Below are 20,976 nucleotides of genomic sequence, written 5' to 3' on the forward strand. Positions count from 1 at the left end.
CATGCTCAGAGGTCAGTTGTATGAAGAACCTTTTCCCACCCGAAAAGTGTAAGGTAGACATCCAGAATACAAGAGGAAGCACAGTGGTAGTTGGTGCCCATAGGGACTGGTAGGGCAGACCAACAGTAGGTGGAGCCAGAGCCAATGACAGGCTGAACCACCTCTTGACTGCTTCTATGCAGCAGGGCAAACAAATGGAGTTGGTTGAGGGCAGGCTAAGGTTGGTGTGGGAATGCTCCATTTGCCCTAAGGAGCTAGCCTCCACTGAGTAAACCTATACAACTTTTCCCCTGCCCCATTTGTTGTTACGCTTTCTCCAGAACATGAGTGGAACCACAGTTCACGGGCTAGGTTCCCACACGGACGCTCTTTCCTCAAGCTCCATTTCCATACATTCTGTGCTCTAGGAAAATCGTCTCAACCTGAGAAACTGCCGGGATCACTGTGCGTCTGACGAGTCTTCTGCGATGGGTGCCGAGGCGATGTTCCGTACCTTGCTCTACACCGTCAACTCCCTCCTGCAGCAGCGTAGATACCAAGCGGCGTTGGCTGTCGTCAAAGGTTTCCGTAACGGAGCAGTGTAAGCTAGGGCTGGGTTGGCTGCAGCGGGACTCACTTTCACACGCCTACATCCTTTAATTCCTACCTCATCCCTAGCCCAGGAAAGAGGCTTAGTGACTCCCTTGGCAGCAGTGGGCGGAGCATTAAGAACGTAAGAAGAGCGTGCTGGATCAGGCCAGTTGGCCCATCTAGTCCAGCATCCTGTTCTCACAGTGGCCAACCAGGTGCCTGGGGGAATTACGATGAATATGGGTGGGCATCGCCTTAACTAGAAGCTCTGGGGAAAGACTCCGTCCTACGTCGAAGGGATCTGGGTAGGCTCTCTAACTTTACCAACCAAAATACTGGTTGAGAGAGTGTTGCATTTCCTACAACTCCTTTGGTGTTAGGTGTTTTCTCCGTCTGAACTTAAAAAATAAAAAAGGGCACCAAAGAGGTGTGTAGCAGGCAATCCTCTCGCCATGGTGAGAAGATCGGCTTGTTCTGGCGCGGGGGCGACTTTGAATCTCTAAGGGCTAAGTAAGCCTTACTTCAATACTTCAAAGTCCCATGGCGGACGTGCCTTCCGCTGTGAAAGTTTCTTGTTTCAAATGACACCTTCATCTTGATGAGGCAGCATATGAGAGTGTCAGCAACGAGATCTCTTGTTCAGATGGAACCAAAATCCATATTTATGGTTTGTTTTTCAGAGTGGTCTGAGCCCTTCACTGACATTTAAGAGAGAAAAAAAGCCATTGAAAAGGATGGTGGCTTGCAAATACTAGTCCTAAAGTATTTGTACAAAATAAGGCAAACCCTAGGAACGCTTATAGGCTGCAGCCAATAGCCTAAACATACATCCTGGATTTTAAAACCTCAAACTTGATTTGTGGCCGAATCCTATTGCTTTCTATTTTATACACATTTCTAAAATCCATCCATTGTTTAGTGTCCTCTCTAATAAGACAATGTTTCTGACCTCAGCTACTGTAGTCTTTTCACCAGCATTCTGTCCCCACCCTGATACCCTCCACTGCTAAGAATAATCCATCTTTTCATCTGCAGCTTGGGTTCTTTGACCATCTCATTTTGTATGGCAACTTTCCCACCCAAACATCTTCTAAAGTTCATCAGTCTTGCTCCTACCTCCCTCATTTTAAACTCTATTGTGATCAATGCCTTTTAGGGAGCTTCAGACAACCTGTTTGGTGAGCATTCATCCTGATTTGTTTGCAGGAAGATTAGATGATGGTGACTGTTTAATGAGCATTATTCTGATTTGTTTGCAGGGAATTTAAATGACATTCCATCAAAGCAAGTGTTATCCCCTACTTTCTAGTGCATTTTTCTCATCACTTTCCTTATAGCAAAAAGTCTAATTGGAAGCAGGTTTGTTGTGCAAGACCTCCCAGTCAACTTTAATTGTACAAACCTAAATTTGTTGGTATGTGATTGAATCCTATGCAAAAATATTGACAGTCTGGAAGCATCCTTAGAATTTCTGCAAGACGTTAGCAATACACATCCATTTCTGTCTTTCATTCTAAACTCAAACTTAGCTTCCATCTAGGTTCTCTATAGCCCATTCCATTATGAAATATATTTGTGTATTTCTTTTACCCTTTCAGTAGCTTTCATAATTTTAGTTGGCATGTACCTATATGTATTTAAACTTTTTTGTTTTATCTACTTCTTCTTACAAATCCCTTTGGGGCAGGGAGCTATTTTCTGTTCTTGTCTGCAAAGTGATAGATGCTTTTATAAATATGAATAAAAAAGATTAGTTTGTGTATACACTGTGAGCCAGGCTTACCAGAAGAATATGAATATTGCTGTTACAGAGAGATTGTGAACTTCAGCATTTTCAAATTTATACACTATGTTAGTGGAATCATATTTAACTTATTGTGACACAGGTCATTTTCATTCCCTCAGTTTACATGTAAAACGGGGTCAGGGGGATGGGCGACTGCGGCCTTTCAGGAAGTGTTAGACTTCCATCAGCCACAGCCATGGCCAAGGATGATACGAGTTGTGGTCCAGCAATGTCCAGAGGGCCAAAGGTTTCCCACCTGTGCTGTAAATCAAACCCAGCTATGTTCTATAACCTGCATACCTATACATATGATACAAAAGTAGAGAAAGAGTTCTCTCTGCAAACCTGGCTACTTTATGACTAATGGAACACATGAATCAATAACTTGATTCAAAAAATTAAATATTATTTGTACACTTGTGCATATTTTATTTTATTTTATTTTTGGCAGGTATGGAGCAAAAATACGTGCGCCTCATGCTTTAGTGATGACATTTCTCTTCAGGAGTGGAAGGTACATTTATCAATCTCTTTCATTTTCTATATATAAAATTTTTCTTTATAAAGGCCTGCAGTTTCATAAGACCCAGCTCTTCACTACGCTCAACATCTAAGGCCCTCCTCCGGGTGCTTACTCGGAGGGAAGCTCGGAGGGTGGCAACAAGGGAGAGGGCCTTCTCAGTGGTGGCCCCCAAATTATGGAATGATCTTGCTGACGAGGTGTGCCTGGCGCCATCACTTATCTTTTCAGCGCCAGGTCAAGACTTTCCTCTTCTCCCAGGCATTTTAGCATGTGTTTTAAATTGTTTTAAATGTTTAAATTGTGTTTTAAATTGTTTTTCAAAGATGTGCTTTAAATTTGTATATGTGTTTTTAGTTACTGTAAACAGCCCAGAGAGCTTCGGCTATGGGGCGGTATATAAATATAATAAATAATAATAAATTTATTTGATTTCTTGCCCACCCTTCACCACAAGGTCTCCGGGTGAGTTACAAACAATATAATCATACAGTTTTTAAAAAGTAAAGCCGTTCCAATCAAAAATAAATCAGAACATGCTTTCTCTGTCTTTCATTTCTATAGAACACAAGGAAACTAGATCACATGTTAGATCAGTAGAGGGTTTTTTTAATTAAAGGCTACAAATGATGTGTTTCGTGCTATTCTGTGAATATTTACTCAAAAGTAAATTTGCTAAAAAAGTGGGACTTCCTTTCAGGGAGGAGGAGCTTTCTACTGAGTAAACAGGTGTAGGATTGGCCATTAGATGTCATTAGCTGCAGGAGGTTTTGAAATAGTAAGATGAATTAAGTCTGTGGATTCACTGTAGAACATATTCCTGCCCATATTAATGTAATTATCAATAGATTGCCCAGCATGTATTTAGCATTCTGTTTTCTGAAACTGGGGCAAACTATCATCATGACTACCTGAAGCATATCACAGGTAACAACTTAACAATTAGTTTTTAAATTAGTACTTTTGTGGCAAGGGTAATATCTGCAATAACAGTTCTGCATTTTTCCCCTCTTAGCTTAAGGGAGAAATTGAAAGCAATTGTTCGGGCCACCTACACTCATTCCAGAAACCTGGCATACTTTGTATTCACATACAAGGGTCTGATGGCCTTACAGTCACAAATGCAGGGAAAGAAGATTCCATTTCATTCTTTCCTCGCAGCCTGTATCGGGGGCTGGTTAGTGTTTGGAGAAAATAACAATATCAACAGCCAGGTAAGCAATTGCATTGTGTGCTGTTGGGTTTATGTTGTTTGCCCATATGATGCAGAATGAAAATCAAGTGATGTTAGTTCCATATCACTGGTCTTTTATTGAATTCCTATATACGCTCTTCCAGTTAAAGCTCTTGAGGACAATAAAATTAACTGCACCCCGTTTCTTCTGCTTCTTTCACTCACTGAAGTATTCTAGAGAATAATCAGAAAGAAAGAAATGAGCTATGGCTGAGTTCTAGTAATTCCTTTTTAATACCTGTGTCTGCTGTCTTCAGCTGCCTGTTTTGATCAGGCTTTAACAAAATCTAAGTATTGCTATAATTGGTGCATCAGTAACCCATCTAGCCCAGCACATTGCTTCTTCCTGGAGAGCAGGTTTGTCTTTAAAAGTTGCAGTTAGTGATATTTGTGATGTTTCACATTAAAAAAGTTGTGGCAGGAAGAGCCCCTGCTTTTTTTCACAGACTAGGGAAAACGAGGTATATTTCATTTCTCCTTAGAAAATAAATGCATTAGACATATAAAATTTCCAGAAATTTTGAAGCCATGGGAAAAGAACAGGTGGGGGTTTTTTGAGGGGGGGGGAGGAATGGAAATGTTGGGGGAAATTTAAAAATATGTAATACTAGCACCCTTTACATATCAAAAGTCACTTTTTACTTTAGAAACATAGAACGTACTACGTATAACATTAGATTATTATTTTTGGTATATTAAAAGTACAGTTTATTCAGACAATAATTACATATTTAAATTACTTTTTCTTTTGTTACAAATGGAACTATAGAAAAATTATTATGTCTCCCCCAGTTCCGCACAGTGTCAGGCAGACATAAAGCACTTATTTCCATAGAAAGAGCTGAGAAAAAGGGGTGGGGGGCAAGACCAACACTCAGTGGCTACTACATGAAATTAAATCAAACTCAATTTCTGTGCTATCACTATCAGTTTCTGCTTCTTCATATTTGTCATCATATTTATCTTACACTTTAAAAAACTGAAGGTTTGCCCAGATTGAAATAAGCTTCTGTACCCTTTTACATGTCATTGCCCAAAATACTTCTTGAGAAAAACAAAACAAAAAAGACATTGGAAAAACCAGAGCAAAACCACCTTTTTTCAAAATTTTTCATTTTTTCCCGGGCCTTCATACCTGCACTCCATATGCAGGTGTATCAGCTGTGAAAACAGCAATCTTGTAACAGAGCAAAGACTGCACACAAAACTAATCTTTAAAGCAACTATAGTTGGTAACATTCAGTCATAAGCTGTTGCTCAAAAGGGCAATCAGCCAATATGAGAGAATACAAAAACATTCCAATTGAAAGAAAATTTGACATAAAACCACCTTGAAGTCCTCCTAGATTGTTTGAAATCATCACGCTTTTTGGATATATTACTTGCCTAACAGTCATTCAAATTTCCCCATACAGATAAACATGTACCTGTTGTCTCGTATCCTGTTTGGCTTGTCCCGACTGGCAGTGGAGAAAGGTTACATCCCAGAGCCAAAACAAGATCTCTTCCCACTCTTTGCTGCTCTGGTCTGGGGGATTGTTCTCTGGCTCTTTGAGTACCACCGGCACACTCTACAGCCATCATTGCAATCATCCATGACCTACCTGTATGATGACAGTAATGTCTGGCATGATGTTTCTGATTTCCTTGTATATAACAAAAGACCTGCTACCAAACAGTCTTGAAAGATCTTTGAATTCCACATTCCAACAGCAGGGCTTAAACATTTTTATTTGAACACACTTGACTGAAAATTGTTAACATTAGAGGTGGATCTCTATATGAGTCTAGCCACACTGTTCTGTGTGGACTTCTGGTTTCTGTTGATTAGAGCTTGAAAAGGGGACCATATTACAAGCAAATCTGTGTTTTTTTGTAAGGTGTTCCTCTGGTCTGTAAGAAAGCCAGTTTCCTTTTCTACCCTAACAGCTGTGGAATTGCTTGGGATGGTGGTGGAAAAGAGCTATAAAACTTGAAAAAATACAGTGAAAATATTTTATATAATGTTAAAATACCAGATGATATAGGTAAGTCTCTGCCTACTTATTTGCAATTGTTGCTTCCTCCATTAGTGAAATAAGTTAATTCTCTCTGTAGTAGATAATACTACACAAAGCTCAAGTTTAGGATCTTTCTGTGCAAGTGGTACTTGGAAACTTTACTTCTTATATTTGTATTCGTTAATTCATCCCCTTTCTTATAATAATGGCATATTTCAGCAAAAAACCAGTAAAGCTGCATTTAGAAAAAGATGTTGATATTAAAAAACAGAGCAACAGAGAGAGGCTTTGCTAAAGGAACAATATGGACTGTCTGCAATGGGATGGGCCCTTTTAAGGCTTCCATCATCAGCAACTTAAGAGAAATGCCAACATTTATTCAATAAATTGAAGTCTCTTCCTTGAAGCTCATAGTCTAGATAAAAACATGGGGGGGGGAGAATGGAGTAATTGGAAAGGTGAAAGGATGGATGTGGTGGCGAATGAATAATTTGTTCCTGTTGTGATGCCCTTCACTGTTGGGTATATAAATACCTGAATAGTTTTCGTTGGCCCTAGCCTCTTTCAGTTAGAACAAAAGATGCAACTATACACAACTGTTCTTACAGTTGGCAAAGCTGATGATACTGTATGTAAGTAAACCTCTGACAAAAATATAGTTGATCAGCAATCTGCTGTCATAGAAGCAAAAGTACCAATGGATCATTAGAATGATTCTTTTATCACCCTGCCTTATCAGAAAATGTTAAATATAAAGAAAGCCACTGACTATAAATTAAGGGCACAATCCAACTCATTTCTGGCAGGCTCCTGGCTCCGCTGGGTTCCACCTGCAGAAGCCACCAACCATGGCACAAGGACCCTGCCAACGGCGCCGGGAGTCTACCAGGGACAGCTAGCCCAGCAGACAGAGAGCCAGCAGAAGCCCTGAAAATGGGATGTGGCAGGGGAGGAGCTGCAGGGGGGGGGACTTACACAGCATCCAAGTCCCCCTCAGTGTTCCCCTGCGTCCTGATCCCAACAAGAAATCCACTGGCTAATAAGCCACAGTAAATAAATTACAATGGCGGCCTATGGGGACCACTTACTCCCTATTAGGCCTGTTCGTGGGAGCAAGCTCTTCCCATCTGGCTCCCGATGCAGCTGATGTTCAGCTGGGCCGGTGGCTCCCAAACAGGGAGTGGATGCTACGGAGCTTTTTGTAGACTCTTATGCTGCCCCCTCCCAGCTGATTCCTCATGTTTTGGATTGCACTGTAAATTATACAGCCACAAGAATGGCTGTATACTATAGCCAGCATGGATTTTTCGCATTCCGTAATGTTAAATTGAAAATACCTCCATGCCATTCTGCTGTTTCCCATAAGCACAATTCTAAACAAAACCTTACAAAACTTACAGTCCTGAAATCAGAAATGCTTGCTTAGCAACCCTCTACGTTTTCATGGCGATACATAAAACGCTCAGTGGGAATCGAGACTTCTACAACAAAGGCTCTTACCATATATGGAGCGAGTAATGCCAGACGTCATTTGGGCTGTTATTTGGGCTGATTGCAGGTGTTGCCATCACTCACCATATGCTTAGAGACATGTTTCCAAATTCTTCCAAGCTGCACAGGAAGTGGATTGGACTGTGAAAAACCAACCCAAATTGTGTTTGCATTTTGACAAATTTGTAGGGCAGTACAATATCTCAGAGAGGAGGTCAGGTCTCCTGTTCCCCCGGTGCATTCACTATAGCTGCCCAGTTTCCCTGCTTTTTAAAGTTTGATCTATTGGCTATAGGTACATTCTTAAACTGCAAGGGTTTTTTTGCCTATTAGTGAATCATTTTAGGAAAGAGAAAGTCTTGCAGCCTAATCCTCTGGGCTGGCAATGGCAGATCTCCTTGCACTACTCTTGCACTCTGTGGGAAGAAAAACACTGGATTATTAACTGAATATACATAGGTAAATGCTGATTAAAGGGCAAGATCAATGCTTTTTGCTTGGTAACCTGCTTGTGCTGGTTTATTATTTAGCCCTCTGAGCTGAAGAAGCTTAAAAACAACAACAGGGCAACACCACTGGTGTATGTTTCTTGTCCTTTTGTCACATCCTTCAATGGTTTGCTTGTCTGGTACCTGTGTGTCCTTGAACATCTGTCCTGATCAGATTATTGAGCTGCCATCTTCCATTCTCCTGAATCTTTACTAACACATGTAAAAACGTCTGCAAACCATCTCCCCATCAAGTCAGACACACTATGTGTTCCATAAAGTCAGACACACAAAAGAATGAATACACCAAACAGCTTCAGAACATTCTCGATATTTTAAGCAGCAGCTGTCTTCTTGAGCATTTACTATCTCTCCCCAACATTTGGATGCTTCCATCGAAAGCCACTACCTTCTACTTACTATCCCAAACAACAGACAGACAGTAGTTGTTGCCAGCTAGAAAGTCAGTATAATCTTAACACTGTCTGCAATATATTTTCTTAATTTACATGTATCTGCTGTCCTCCTATTCCCAGAACACTAATACTAAGCTTTTCTAGCAAACTGTCTTAACTGTCTGCAATTGAGAGAACAAAACTGCCAAAAAACACATCAAACTGTGGTCCCACCGCAGCAGCACCTTTTACGTATGTGTGGCAATTAAGTGTGCCTTTTAAAGATTATTATTATTTATTATTATTATTATTTATTATTTATTATTTATTATATTTATATACCGCCCCATAGCCGAAGCTCTCTGGGCGGTTTACAGTAACTAAAAACACATATACAAATTTAAAGCACATCTTTGAAAAACAATTTAAAACACAATTTAAACATTTAAAACAATTTAAAACACATGCTAAAATGCCTGGGAGAAGAGGAAAGTCTTGACCTGGCGCTGAAAAGATAAGTGATGGCGCCAGGCACACCTCGTCAGCAAGATCATTCCATAATTTGGGGGCCACCACTGAGAAGGCCCTCTCCCTTGTTGCCACCCTCTGAGCTTCCCTCCGAGTAAGCACCCGGAGGAGGGCCTTAGATGTTGAGCGTAGTGAAGAGCTGGGTCTTATGAAACTGCAGGCCTTTATAAAGAAAAATTTTATATATAGAAAATGAAAGAGATTGATAAATGTACCTTCCACTCCTGAAGAGAAATGTCATCACTAAAGTATGAGGCGCACGTATTTTTGCTCCATACCTGCCAGCTCTCCTGCTGTGTAAGAACAGAATACTATGCTACAAAGTCAGTCAATTTCCCAGGGAGGTAGCTGGAATAATTTTAAATAGCATTTAACATCCACCACTGTTCCTATAGCTGGATAGGCGAGGTCGAATCCCTTCTGCCACTAATGTGATTGAACAATGCCAGTGTGTGCTAGGGAAGTGAACTAGAAGTAATGGGTCTGTCTGAAGACTCTTGGATACGTAGGTTCCATTCCTCACCCTTCCAGATCGTATTGTTTGGCAAGCTAAGTGTTCTGTTTGGTTTTCATGCTAATAAGAAAGAAACACAAACAAGAATAAGGAGACAGTTTGAAAATCCACCTCCCAAGCAGCCCATCACATCAAAATTAAGCAAGTCTCAACCATCCCTACTCTGAAGATCAAAACAGACATGCATATGTGTTTACAACAGCTCCAATTGTGGCTTCTCATTGAAAGCTCAGTTCTTTTATGTTTTGTTCAACAGATCTTGGTCCCCAATATTGGGGAAATATCCATCCCTATCTGATTTGCCATGACTCTATTGTGCTTGAATAACACTGTTTCTACAGAGTGATGAAATAGTGCAAGGAACATCTACAAATGCAAACTATGCAAACTACTACAATATTTCAAGGAATGTTGAGAGATTGGAATAAGTAAATAGCTGCACGAAGTTAAAAGCTGAGAGAAACATATTGAAAAATTGCAAAAAAAAGTTAAAAACCAAGTCTTTATGCTCTTGTATTCTTAATTTGTCTTCTAAAAACCTGGAATATTAGAAAGTAGTCTACAGTAAGATAGTTTTTTTCCAGTCATAACATTGTATTTTTTTTTTAAAGGGTGTTTAGAATAATCTTCCTAACATATATTTGAGATCTTGATTGGTAGATGCTTGCAGTGGATATTTAAAATATTAATTAATTAAGTAGAACATACGATCCCTTGACAGTGCCAAGAGCCTGAGTTTTGAGGTTTGCTATTGCTTGTTTCCTTTTTCTAAGAGCAAACTGCTCTGATTTCCTGGGGGTGGGGACACAAGTGGGATATAAAGGATTTTAAATAAAGAAGAGCCTTTTTGTGAAATACACATTATGTGGGTGAACTTGCTTCCTTACACCTGTTTTCCAAATAATTTAGATGGTAAACAGCAAAGGGCCACTTTACACATTTTACTTTGCCTACACAGATGTCAGGACGAAATGTGTATGCCAATGTATGCTGTTGTAGAGCATGCATGTGTGTTTTCCCACATATGCATAGATTGGGAGCCTACTACCAGTCACACCTTCTTGACTCATGCGGTCTTTACATATAAATCTGTATGTTCTATTCCATGCACTCATGCGTATCAAGAATGCGAGTTGAGGCTTTTAAATGAAATGACATGCTTTCAAAAAAACTGGCTCTTCCAACTACAAAATTGCAAGCTTTCCTTTTCAAGAATGTGGTAGTGACTAATTACACTTTTCCGCTTTTGCCTACTGAAAATATTAATTGCTGTAACTGCCTTTGTCTGATTTTTAAATGGAAGTACTGGCACAGACTTCCTAATATGTATGGGCTATTCATGGTGCTACACAGTTATTCTCTTCCTTCTTTGTGGTAAAGTATCCTGATTCTGTTCCATGTGTGAAGTTTTTCCTTTTTACAGCAAACATAAGATCAGAAGACATCCACTGATGATGAATCCCAACTACAGTCCCTTCTATGCAGAGCTTGGAAAAGTTACTTTTTTGAACTACAACTCCCATCAGCCCCAGCCAGCATGGCCACTGGATTGGATTGAAGGGAGTTGTAGTTCAAAAAAGTAACTTTTCCAAGCTCTGCTTCTATGAAGCCAAAGCTGTTGAAAACTCTAGAGATCATTCATAATCCAAATGATTATTCTTGGCCAGTTATGCCATCATTATGACCAGTAGTTCTTATGTGTACTACAGACAAAAATGTGCACGTAATAGCATTCAGTTTGGTTTGCTGACTTCATACAATTAAGCTTGCCTTGATGGTCAACTGAAAGTCTAAAAGCCTATTATTTGGTAATGTGTGGGTTCTGACACCCAGACAGCTTGCTGAGTGTTTGGAGATTATTAGATCGGCAATACAGTATTAACAGTGGAGAGGCAGAATTTTCCAAAAGATAATAGAATTCAGATCTGCAACAGACTGAAACCCTGACTTCAGTTTTCTGGCAACTTTGGATGCATAGAAATATATAGTTGAAGTAGCAGATCGGTCATATTTTAACAGACAGCCCTATGTACTTGTAACAAAATGTAGTAAAAACTTAAGTTGCTAATTGGTAAGGCCCTGCTGCCAACACTGCTATATCATACCTTTTGTGGGATATTGGAGTATTTAGAAACTAATTAAATGCAAAATGTCTGCTTTAAGTTGCACTTTTGTATAATGTGATTTTCCCCCATTTAAACATTTATAGGGATACCACATGCACCTTGTAGATTCTTCTAAGAGTCCTGAGAATACCAGCTTGCATTTTGAATAGATTTCTGTCCCTTACGACTGTAAAGATATGTTTGTAAATGTGATGGAGAACACTAAGGTGATTTTAAAAGCCTAAATTCATATATTTCTAGAGTTCTTAGTCTGTACATTAAAATGTTACAAACTTGACTAATGTTTTTTACTCTAAAAGAAATAACTTCAGTCTAAGGATCTTGTACAAGTGTAACACGCTTGTCAACAGTAATCTGGCATATGCCAGCTTCTTTAAAATGATATGCAAACTATGATGAGCAATTAAATATGCATATTAGCTGCAGCTGTCCAGCTTATTACTATGTTTGCAGGTGTGACCTTCCATACTGACCAAGTTGTCTACCTCTGCTCTAAATGATTGATCCTGTGAATTAAACCGATGCTTAATTAAATACTTGTTCCTAACAGCATGGACATAAACAAGTGATCTCATGTTATTATTTGGTATCTCATATTACCATAGAAAATACTGCCATGAACTCTAGTTAAAGCATATAGATGTTAAAGGTATCTTGCTGTCTAAGTGGTATTTTTGACTGCCTTGGTTCCAGGGGAAGGGGTAGGGCATTCACAAGACCTGTGAATAGAAGTACTAAATATTTTTAGTTTAGTTTAAAGAAAGATTATTCTAGAAATCAGAGTTCTGTTGTTCATAAAATCGCTTAAACATATCACAGCTATCACAAAATGACAGTAATGGAACAAGATCATATTGTGAGGGATAATGTCATGTGACACATTGCCATCTTAAGGAACACACACTACGGAACCATGATGGATATGAATTACTATGGTATATTTTTTCATCTTGTCTACGCTTCAGAAACACACTATGGGAAGCCATGACTTGCCCCAGCACAAGTTTTTGTGTGGTACAAAAGATGAAAAATAAGTACGCCCTTCAAATATTACAGCTTTATGGTAAGCAACATACATCCGTAACCTGTGTAGTTTTCATCTCTAAAGAATTCTTTAAGAGCCATACTAGGCATTATACACAGGTGTATGTAATGTTATCCTTTTTTTTCTTTTAAAGTGAGAAGCAGCCTCAGGAGGCTACAATATTGAGCTTAACTCTTCCCCTCACTGTGTTTCAGCATATAGTCACCCCCTCCCCTGCTGTTCTCCCATGGCAGAAAAGATACTGATATCCATGTGGAGGAAGGGGTGTGGAAAACAACAGGCATAGAAAAGGAATAAGCTGCCTCCCTGCTTTTTGCTCAAGATTACATCCTCCCAAGCCTACATACCGTTTTTTAGAAAAAACTGACAAAGTTTCATACAATGGCATGTAATAGTGTTTAAATTACTTGCAAAGAGACAAGAGAAATAAAAGTGAGGTGGCAACAGACGTTAAGATACAGCTCTTGAACTGTTGCATTGATAAGGAAAACAGATAGGCCTTTCCCAAAGTGCCTTATCCATTTAGGAGGAATAATTACTTCCTTTGTAGGAAGCAACTCAGGGCCATAGAGATACAAAACTATAGTGTAATACCCAACCTGGCTATCCAGCACTAAATTGAAAGCAGTTCTTGGCCTCGATTCTAGCTGCATATAAGGGCCATAAAAGCCTGGTTTAGGCTCTTAAGAGTCAGTTTAGTAGGACAAGAAATGCCAATAAGCATTGGGAATAGCAACCCTTGTTTTGTGTGAACTGCTTGTAACATGGCTAGAATCAGATATTTTGGGGAAAGAACTTGCCAATGAACTGGGACAATATATCTGGATTATTTTACTGAAGCTGAGCCTCTCTCTCTTTTTTAGAAGTACATTCTTGAACAGCACAAAAGTAAAGGCGGTTAGTTCTGAAGGACCTCCAAAGAACTACCTAGTAAGGACTGGCTTTGTATATGTGAAAACCACCTCTGTTGTTATAACTCTACTACAATCCTTAAAAGAAGTACATCATCTTGTTCTGTTAAACTGAAATACAAATTAAGATTGAAAGTTTCAGTTGCAGGTATGAATGTTACCTATTTTGTGCGCATGGATATCCTTTCCAGTGTCTGCATAATTTGCAGTGCAGCTCTTAAAACACAACTTTTAACCACCTCTGAAACAACAGAACGCTGTAACGTTAAAGAAAAACAGCGCCCTCATTTCCCTGAGGTAGATGGGCTGGTAGACTGCCTGAAAACCCACGGGGTGGGGGTGGTTAAGCGGATCTGTTCACCCTGGATAAACTTACTGCATGGATTTGAAATTAAACTTTTTAATTCCATTTGGCATTTCTGAGCACTCTGCCAATGGGAGCTGCCTTGCTTAAAAAAAAAAAGACATCTTTTGTGACAGTAGAAGGAACAGCTGGTATAGCAGCTGTGTCCAAAAACTGCACATTAAGAGAATTGCAGCGTCTCCATGGGGGAAGGGGGGAGCAGACCTACCACAAAACTCTGCCCTACTTTCTCATAGATTGGGGGGAGGGGGAATCAAGTCATAGGCTGCATCCATCTGGTCTAATTGTTGCTCAGTTTGCAATGATATGATCAGATTTGGCATTTGCATGCCACTAAATGTTGCTAAATACTCATCTCAAAATATAGTTCTTCAGAATCTAAAAAAAGACCATACTTTCTCTCTCTGCGATTAGACACACTATATATAAATACCAACAGTATACGGGATAGAATACAGAAACGATATGATTCTTTGCCTGGAATTAGTAAGACTTCAGTCCTCCTTCGCATCAGGACACACAGGAGTTGTATCTTCGTGATGCATGTGAATCAGCATAGCTGCAAGCTGTGTATAAATAATACAACTGTGTAAAGGGGGGGCAATTACACAGCCCCATCCATGTAGTTGTGTCATTCACATGTATCCCACAGGCATATGGGATCATACTACAAGGATGCAGTACTTATGCTGCTGCAATTAAATGAACAGGTTCTGACACAGCATATGTGAAGGGGGAGCAGACAATATGACAGAGGGGTAAAAAGATTATGGTTGGAGTAGGTAAATAATTTCCTTACTAATAACCAGTTTTATGCCATCTGAAAGGATGTCCCAGAAGATAATAGAGAGGGTGCTCCATCTTCATGGAGATGCCAGTACTTTCTGACATCACAAAATTGCCCCCAAATCATTCTGTGAATTGGAAGAGGGTTGTAAACACTGACATCAAGAAAGTACCTTTTCCTCATCCTTTTGACACAGGCTAGTTTACCCACATGGCGATATGAACACATTTACCATGAAATAGTAAAGACATGAATCCTAAGTAGTAGCCCCAAGGCTGTGCAAAAAGAGAGGGAAATAACCAGAATTAGCACTCATGAGCCCTACTGAATGCGCTCTACCAGCAGCATTACTGCTTGAATATTGCCCTTTTATTGATCACAAAGCTTTAAATAGGGATGGGGGATAAATTCAATTCAGTTCACACTTAAAGATGAAACTACCTAATTCACACTTTCTGAAACAAAATCTGAACTGAAAAATGGCTATCCTTCAAAATTTACACTTCTCTGAATTTTGCAGCATGATTTTCCAGCCAAGTAACATGTACAAAAGTGCATATACTAGAATAAAGTGTGCATAAAAAAGCATGTATCAGTGAAAATAGCATGCAACAATGCATGTATTAGGGAAAATTGCTTTGTAAATATATGTAAAACAAAGTTGCATACAAAAATGTATATCAGGATAAATTTGTACTAAAATGGTAATGAATTTTCAGAGGATTTAAAAAATAATAATAATCAAACTCATGTGGAAATGTAGAGAATGAAACTGAAAGACTGGAAAAAATAGAAATTGGAGAAACTGAAATTGACAGATTCACCCATCCTTAGCTTTAAAGCATTATACTTATAAAATAAAAGAGCACTGAGAAGTGCATTAGCAAGCAAGGAGTTACTCAGTGCTTAGTACATTCTCTATATTTTCAAATGCACTGAAAATATCGATGTTAAACTTTTGCCTGAGGTTCTTCTTATGGCTAAGGGCCCAGAGTACCTACGGTTTGGAGAGACTTGTCACTCTCCTATTACTCTGCAGTAGAAAAGGAATGTTCTAACATGTCTTCTGCTGGCTGGCAGAATGATCCCAGAATAGTCTAGGCTTCCAACCACAGTTCCAACCTATATGTGGCAGCCATGAGACGCCACTAGATAAGCTGAAATACTGGTTTTGTTTTAAACCTAATCAGTGTGTGTGTAAAACCAACTTTATGAATGCAGCCATTTCAGCTATTAAGGTTTCTTATCAAGATCTGACTTTGCAATAAACAGGTTCATAGGTACTCCTCCATTCTTCATGCGAGCAATATTGCACCTCATAGATACCACACACATTGCACATGCATTGAGCAGGAGGTTGGACTCGATGACCTTATAGGCTTCCTCCAATTCTGCGATTCTATGATTAAGTATAAATATTTGGATGAGCCAAGTGAAGCCTCTTGCTTAATCTGATTGGCTTTCTGTTTGAAGGTTTGTGTATTTGAAGCTATAGTTCTATTAATGCAGTCTGAAATCGCATTGGCCTTTTTAAAAGCCACATCACACTGCTGACTCCCATGCAACCTATGATCAGTTACAATCCTGAGATCTTTTACAAAGGATTATATATACATATTTTACAAAGGAATATTACATACTTAATTGTACACATTTTTAAAAGCTACATTAGATGCAAAAAGGTGTCCTTAGCATTGTTTATGAAAGAGGCCTACATTACTTTTTTATTTCTTCATTCTCCTTTTCCTCCTAAATTTTCATTCACTTAGGGAGCTGAGTCACAGGACCTGTTTGAAAATTTCCCCTTGCTCAACCCACACAGATAGAGCCTAAGGCTGCAATCCTATGCTTGAGGGTATGCCCCACTGAACACAGTGAAAGTTACTTCTAAGTATGTACATACAGGATGTCATTCCCAGTTGAAAGGATTAGGTAGCAGATGATGTGAAAGATCTATGCCTGAGACCCTGGAGAGTAGCTGATAGTCAGAGCTAGATGGACAAACTGTCTGACCTGGTATAAGACCGCTTCTTGTGGTAAGGTCAATAAAGTGCTACAGACAGGGTACTTTTCTCACAAGGGTCACAGAAAGTCTTTTTACAAGAAGGGAAGTGATGCCCCATAAAATCTTTCCTGCAGTTTCCTCAGGAAACTCAATATGCTAACAATTTTCTCCAGCAGGGCTGTTGTGCTTCTAACAGGCAGAAATCCTGCAGGTGAAGCCTTTTCTTTCCTCTGTCTGGGGGAAAGCTGATTGGTTGACCTTTGTGGTCACCATACAGCTACAAAAGACACAAGAACCCTACCTCCAAAAAAACCTGGCTTGCACCACATTTCCAAATAAGTAGGACCACTTCAAGCATGGTTTCTATAGTAAGATTGTATTTGTTGTGGAAAGCCTTCCTTTGGTAGACAGGAAAGCTGTTCCACAATATTTACGGCGTAAACAATGTGAAAGTGATCCAGACTAATTCTCTTCAGTGAAGCATTTTATTATATCTAGTATACTATTATTATCACATGTAAGATTTTAAAAAATGGAAGTAAGTATACCATGCTACACATCTTTTGCTGCCTGAGAACAAAAAACAAGATGGCACCTCCATCCATTCCACATACAGAAGCCAGTCAAAGTGGCATTTGAAACTTAGTTCAGTACTGGCATTGGGACAGCGTTCTCCTCTGCATCTGAAGGCAGTAGGTTAACGGGAGCACAGGGCAGGCCAAATGGCACACACAGCTCTGTTCTCAAATACCTTGCTACTACCGTAGGGCCCCGCTTTACGACGCTTCGCTAATGCGGCGGTCTCAATTAGACGCAATTGGACTAAAGCCCCACTCATATGGCACTTGTTCCGCTTTTAAGGTGGTTTTCGGGCGTCGCACACCATTCTATTCAATGAGTTCCACGTTTCAGCGGTTTTCGCTTTTCAGCGGGGGTCTGGAATGTAACCCACCATATGAATGGGGCCCTACTGTACTGCCTGTCCTCTACTGCCTGAGGAGAGCTGCCACACTCTATCTAATGGCAGGGTGGGCTCCAACACTACAGGGAAATCAGGCCTTATGCTTGAAAGCAAAACCTGAGCAGCAAACCTCCTCAATAGGAGGACAACCTTTGACTGTGTTTCATCAGAAATCCACTCTACCACTTATTATACCAGTCTATATTCTAACTTTTCCTGAGTGTCTAATGCAGCTTATCAGCCTAATGCACATTTGAAGCCACATGGAGGGAACTCCACAATCTAGACCATATTTTCTGGGTGTAGGAGTGCACTGTTATCTTCTTCTGTTCTGTTTTTTAAACTCTAGCTTGGTTTGTTGGTGTTTTTTTGTCATGTGCAGCATTAACCTAGCAATTTTATTCCAGACCATTCTGTTCAACAAGACTTAATTCAAAGTGAGTTTGCATGAGGATTCCAGCCATGGTGACTCACTTCCCTTTTCTTAAAAAATATTTCTAGATACTCAACAAAGTTGTGATCACAGAAAAAAAATCCAAATAGGACATTAATAGAAACAGAGGTTACTAATACAGTGTATCAATGAGGCCCAATTATTTTCACTGTTGCAATAAAAATAGAGTGCAATGGCAAAGAGAATTGTATCTAACACAGCCTTTAACAGCTGCTGGTGTTGCATGATCACCCTGATCGTTCAGTCCTACCAAAGTGGCCAACACTTACACCACTATATGCACTAATGCAGGTAACTCATGAATCTTTAGTTGCTGGATGACTAAATTCCATACAACAGAACTATGATTTGCTAAACATACATCTAAACATGAATTATAATTTAAAAACTCAGACCTGGTGTACTCATGCATATGCCTTACTTTATTTTTCTACATAATGTACATTCAGAAATATGTTGTGTATTTCATTTAGATCTTAACATTTAACACTATATATAATTGAGCAATCCTGTATTTATATTCCTCCGAGCCTGTTGATACACTACCACAACCATGCCAGCAGAACAGCCACCATAACCAATGCATGCTCAGTCTGGGGAGAGAAAATAAAAATTAGAAAATATAAAAATGGTGGGGAAACTCCTGCCTCCCAACCCCTGCCCTATGCAGTGAACCACAGGAGGCTGACGCTGTCAGAGAGTGGTTCCCATGCAAGATTGCCACTCAGGCTAGCTACAATCTGACACAATCCCTAATCCACTCTCCCTGTTGCTTCCCTAGTATTCAGGAAACTGGTAGGGAAAGCAGAGATTATGAAAGTCAGCAAAGAATAATGGAATAGGGGAAACATGCATCTTTCCTGAAGACCAATAAACATTATCATTAATTATGTTGTTCTTCAGTATTATTAATGTACACAGCTCTTTATTATTTATTGATTTGATCTGATTTGATTGATTTCCCACCCTTTCTCCCAGTAGCAGCCCAGCTCTTTCTAAAGTGACAGTATGAAGACAAAAAAGTATCCTATGGCACTTTAACACTACTGCATACACTTCTGTGGACCAGAGCTAAATGTTTCAGATTTGTAGGGTTTGCTATAACTAAATAATACGGCTACCTCTCTGGAATAAGATAGATCCCTGATCCAAAGTGCTTGCAAGCTAAAATTTGAAACAGAGGTGACAATAGTGGAATAGTAGTGCAATAGTGCAGGATTTGGGCCCAGATTGTTGACTGCATTGACTGTCAGTATGCACACATAACACCAATTATGGCATGACTGCACTGTTTCCCAGTTCAATTCAAAGTTCTTGGTTTGACCTATAAAACTTATGCAACCCTAGGACACCAGTACCTCAAGGACTGCCTCTCCCCATATGAACCAACCCAGATCCTGCAATTGTCATCAGAGGCCTTCCTTCGTGTGGCTCCTTCATAGGGTTCAAAGGCAGCATAAGAACGGGTCTTTTCAGGATGGCTCCCCAGCTGTGAAATGCTGTCCCCAGGAGGCACACCTGGCACCATCTTTATCTATTATTAGGTGTCAGGCAAAGACATTGCTTTTCACCCAGGTTTTTGGCCCGTAATGTGTGGTGTTGCAGCTATTCCTAGCCTCTGTTACTGAAGCAGGTCCAGCACTCCTGTCCTTCAGACCTTTTGTTTGTATTTTATGTGTTTATAGATTTTTATTTACTACTGTGCTTGTTTTTTGGCTGGTGCATTTTTATTTTTATTATTTATTCATTTTACTTATTAAATCTGTTGCTTTTCTTCATAAAAATGAACCTAAAGTAACATACAATAAAAATATTAAAAGATTGTTTTTTTACGTTTTATTGACTGTGTGTGTTTTATTGACTGTGTGGTTTTTAATGTAAGTTGCTTTGGGTCACTTCAGTGAGAAAAGTGTTTAATAAATAAATAATATGTGCCTTCAAGTCAATTACGACTTATGGCGACCCTATGAATCAGCAACCTCCAACATTTTGGATACTCTGTTCATAGAGTTTTCGTGGTAAGAGGTATTCAGGGGTGGTTTACCATTGTCTTCCTCTAAATAAATAAATAATAAGAGTATATAAATAGTGAAAGGGGAGGAAATGCCTGTTTTTTGGGAGGGTATTAGAACAGGCGTCAGGCTTAGTTAGGGAATGAGAACTAAGGAGTTGGCACTAAAGCCCCATTCAAATGGGGTGATCGCTCAAACCTGTTTTCAGCAGCAGGACTGACTTGGTGGTTCGTGCGATTTAATCCTAAAGAGGGTACCTTTTAGCACGTGCAAAATGTTCCTTTCAGCTTTGCTACGGCTCAGTAATCGCAACCAGCCTTCACATGTCTGGGATCCGGAGATAAAGGTTTCGAAGCCAAACTCTCATGCAGCCTCGAAGGTGCGCCCCAGCATCTGCCAGCTGGGATGCCCCAACTATGCAGACAGTGTTGCTTGGAAGACTAACTTCTGAATAAACGTGCATAGAAAAGACAGGGATGCTATGCGCCCTTGTGTGTTATATTCCACTAAATGCGAAGGCGGGGGTTACTTCTGAGTAAAAGTGCCAGGAATCGGGCTGAGCGCTCGGAGACCAAAGAAAAGGCGGAGAAGCTACAAAGAAAGGGGGAGAAAGCTGGAATAGATAGAATGGTGAAGCTACAGCAAAATAGGCAAACTGGGAAGGGATGAGACGTCAGAAAATGAGCACTTACGCAACACGAGAGACCTGACGCGCGCCACTGCAGCGACAGCACCATGATCCTTCCTCCCGCCTCTGGTCTCCTCCCACATGCCCACCCGCCGCG

At 39.9% G+C, this 20,976-nt stretch overlaps 1 protein-coding gene and 1 long non-coding RNA gene across 9 annotated transcripts; one reads left to right on the forward strand and one right to left on the reverse strand.

Moving 5' to 3' along the window:
- Window positions 1-358: 358 nt before the first annotated feature.
- PXMP4 (peroxisomal membrane protein 4) lies at window positions 359-5,848 on the forward strand. Its single transcript, XM_061631651.1, has 4 exons — window positions 359-580; window positions 2,808-2,870; window positions 3,892-4,090; window positions 5,526-5,848. The coding sequence occupies exons 1-4, from the start codon at window positions 468-470 to the stop codon at window positions 5,793-5,795; spliced, it is 645 nt and encodes a 214-aa protein (XP_061487635.1). The 5' UTR covers window positions 359-467; the 3' UTR covers window positions 5,796-5,848.
- Window positions 4,168-20,955, reverse strand: LOC133387253 (uncharacterized). 8 transcript variants are annotated; one of them, XR_009763429.1, is made up of 6 exons: window positions 20,884-20,953; window positions 20,449-20,782; window positions 18,726-18,772; window positions 7,611-9,586; window positions 5,538-5,714; window positions 4,168-4,284 (listed from the first exon to the last, which is right to left on the reverse strand). It is a non-coding gene; the product is annotated as an uncharacterized LOC133387253 (long non-coding RNA). The 8 variants fall into 8 exon arrangements; XR_009763427.1 differs by lacking the exon at window positions 20,449-20,782 and having other exon boundaries at window positions 20,884-20,955; XR_009763430.1 differs by lacking the exons at window positions 18,726-18,772; window positions 20,449-20,782 and having other exon boundaries at window positions 7,611-7,742; window positions 20,884-20,954.
- Between the last annotated feature and the right edge of the window lie 21 nt (window positions 20,956-20,976).

Source organism: Rhineura floridana, chromosome 6 (genome assembly GCF_030035675.1).
Source record: "Rhineura floridana isolate rRhiFlo1 chromosome 6, rRhiFlo1.hap2, whole genome shotgun sequence".
NCBI classification, from domain to species: Eukaryota; Metazoa; Chordata; class Lepidosauria; order Squamata; family Rhineuridae; genus Rhineura; species Rhineura floridana.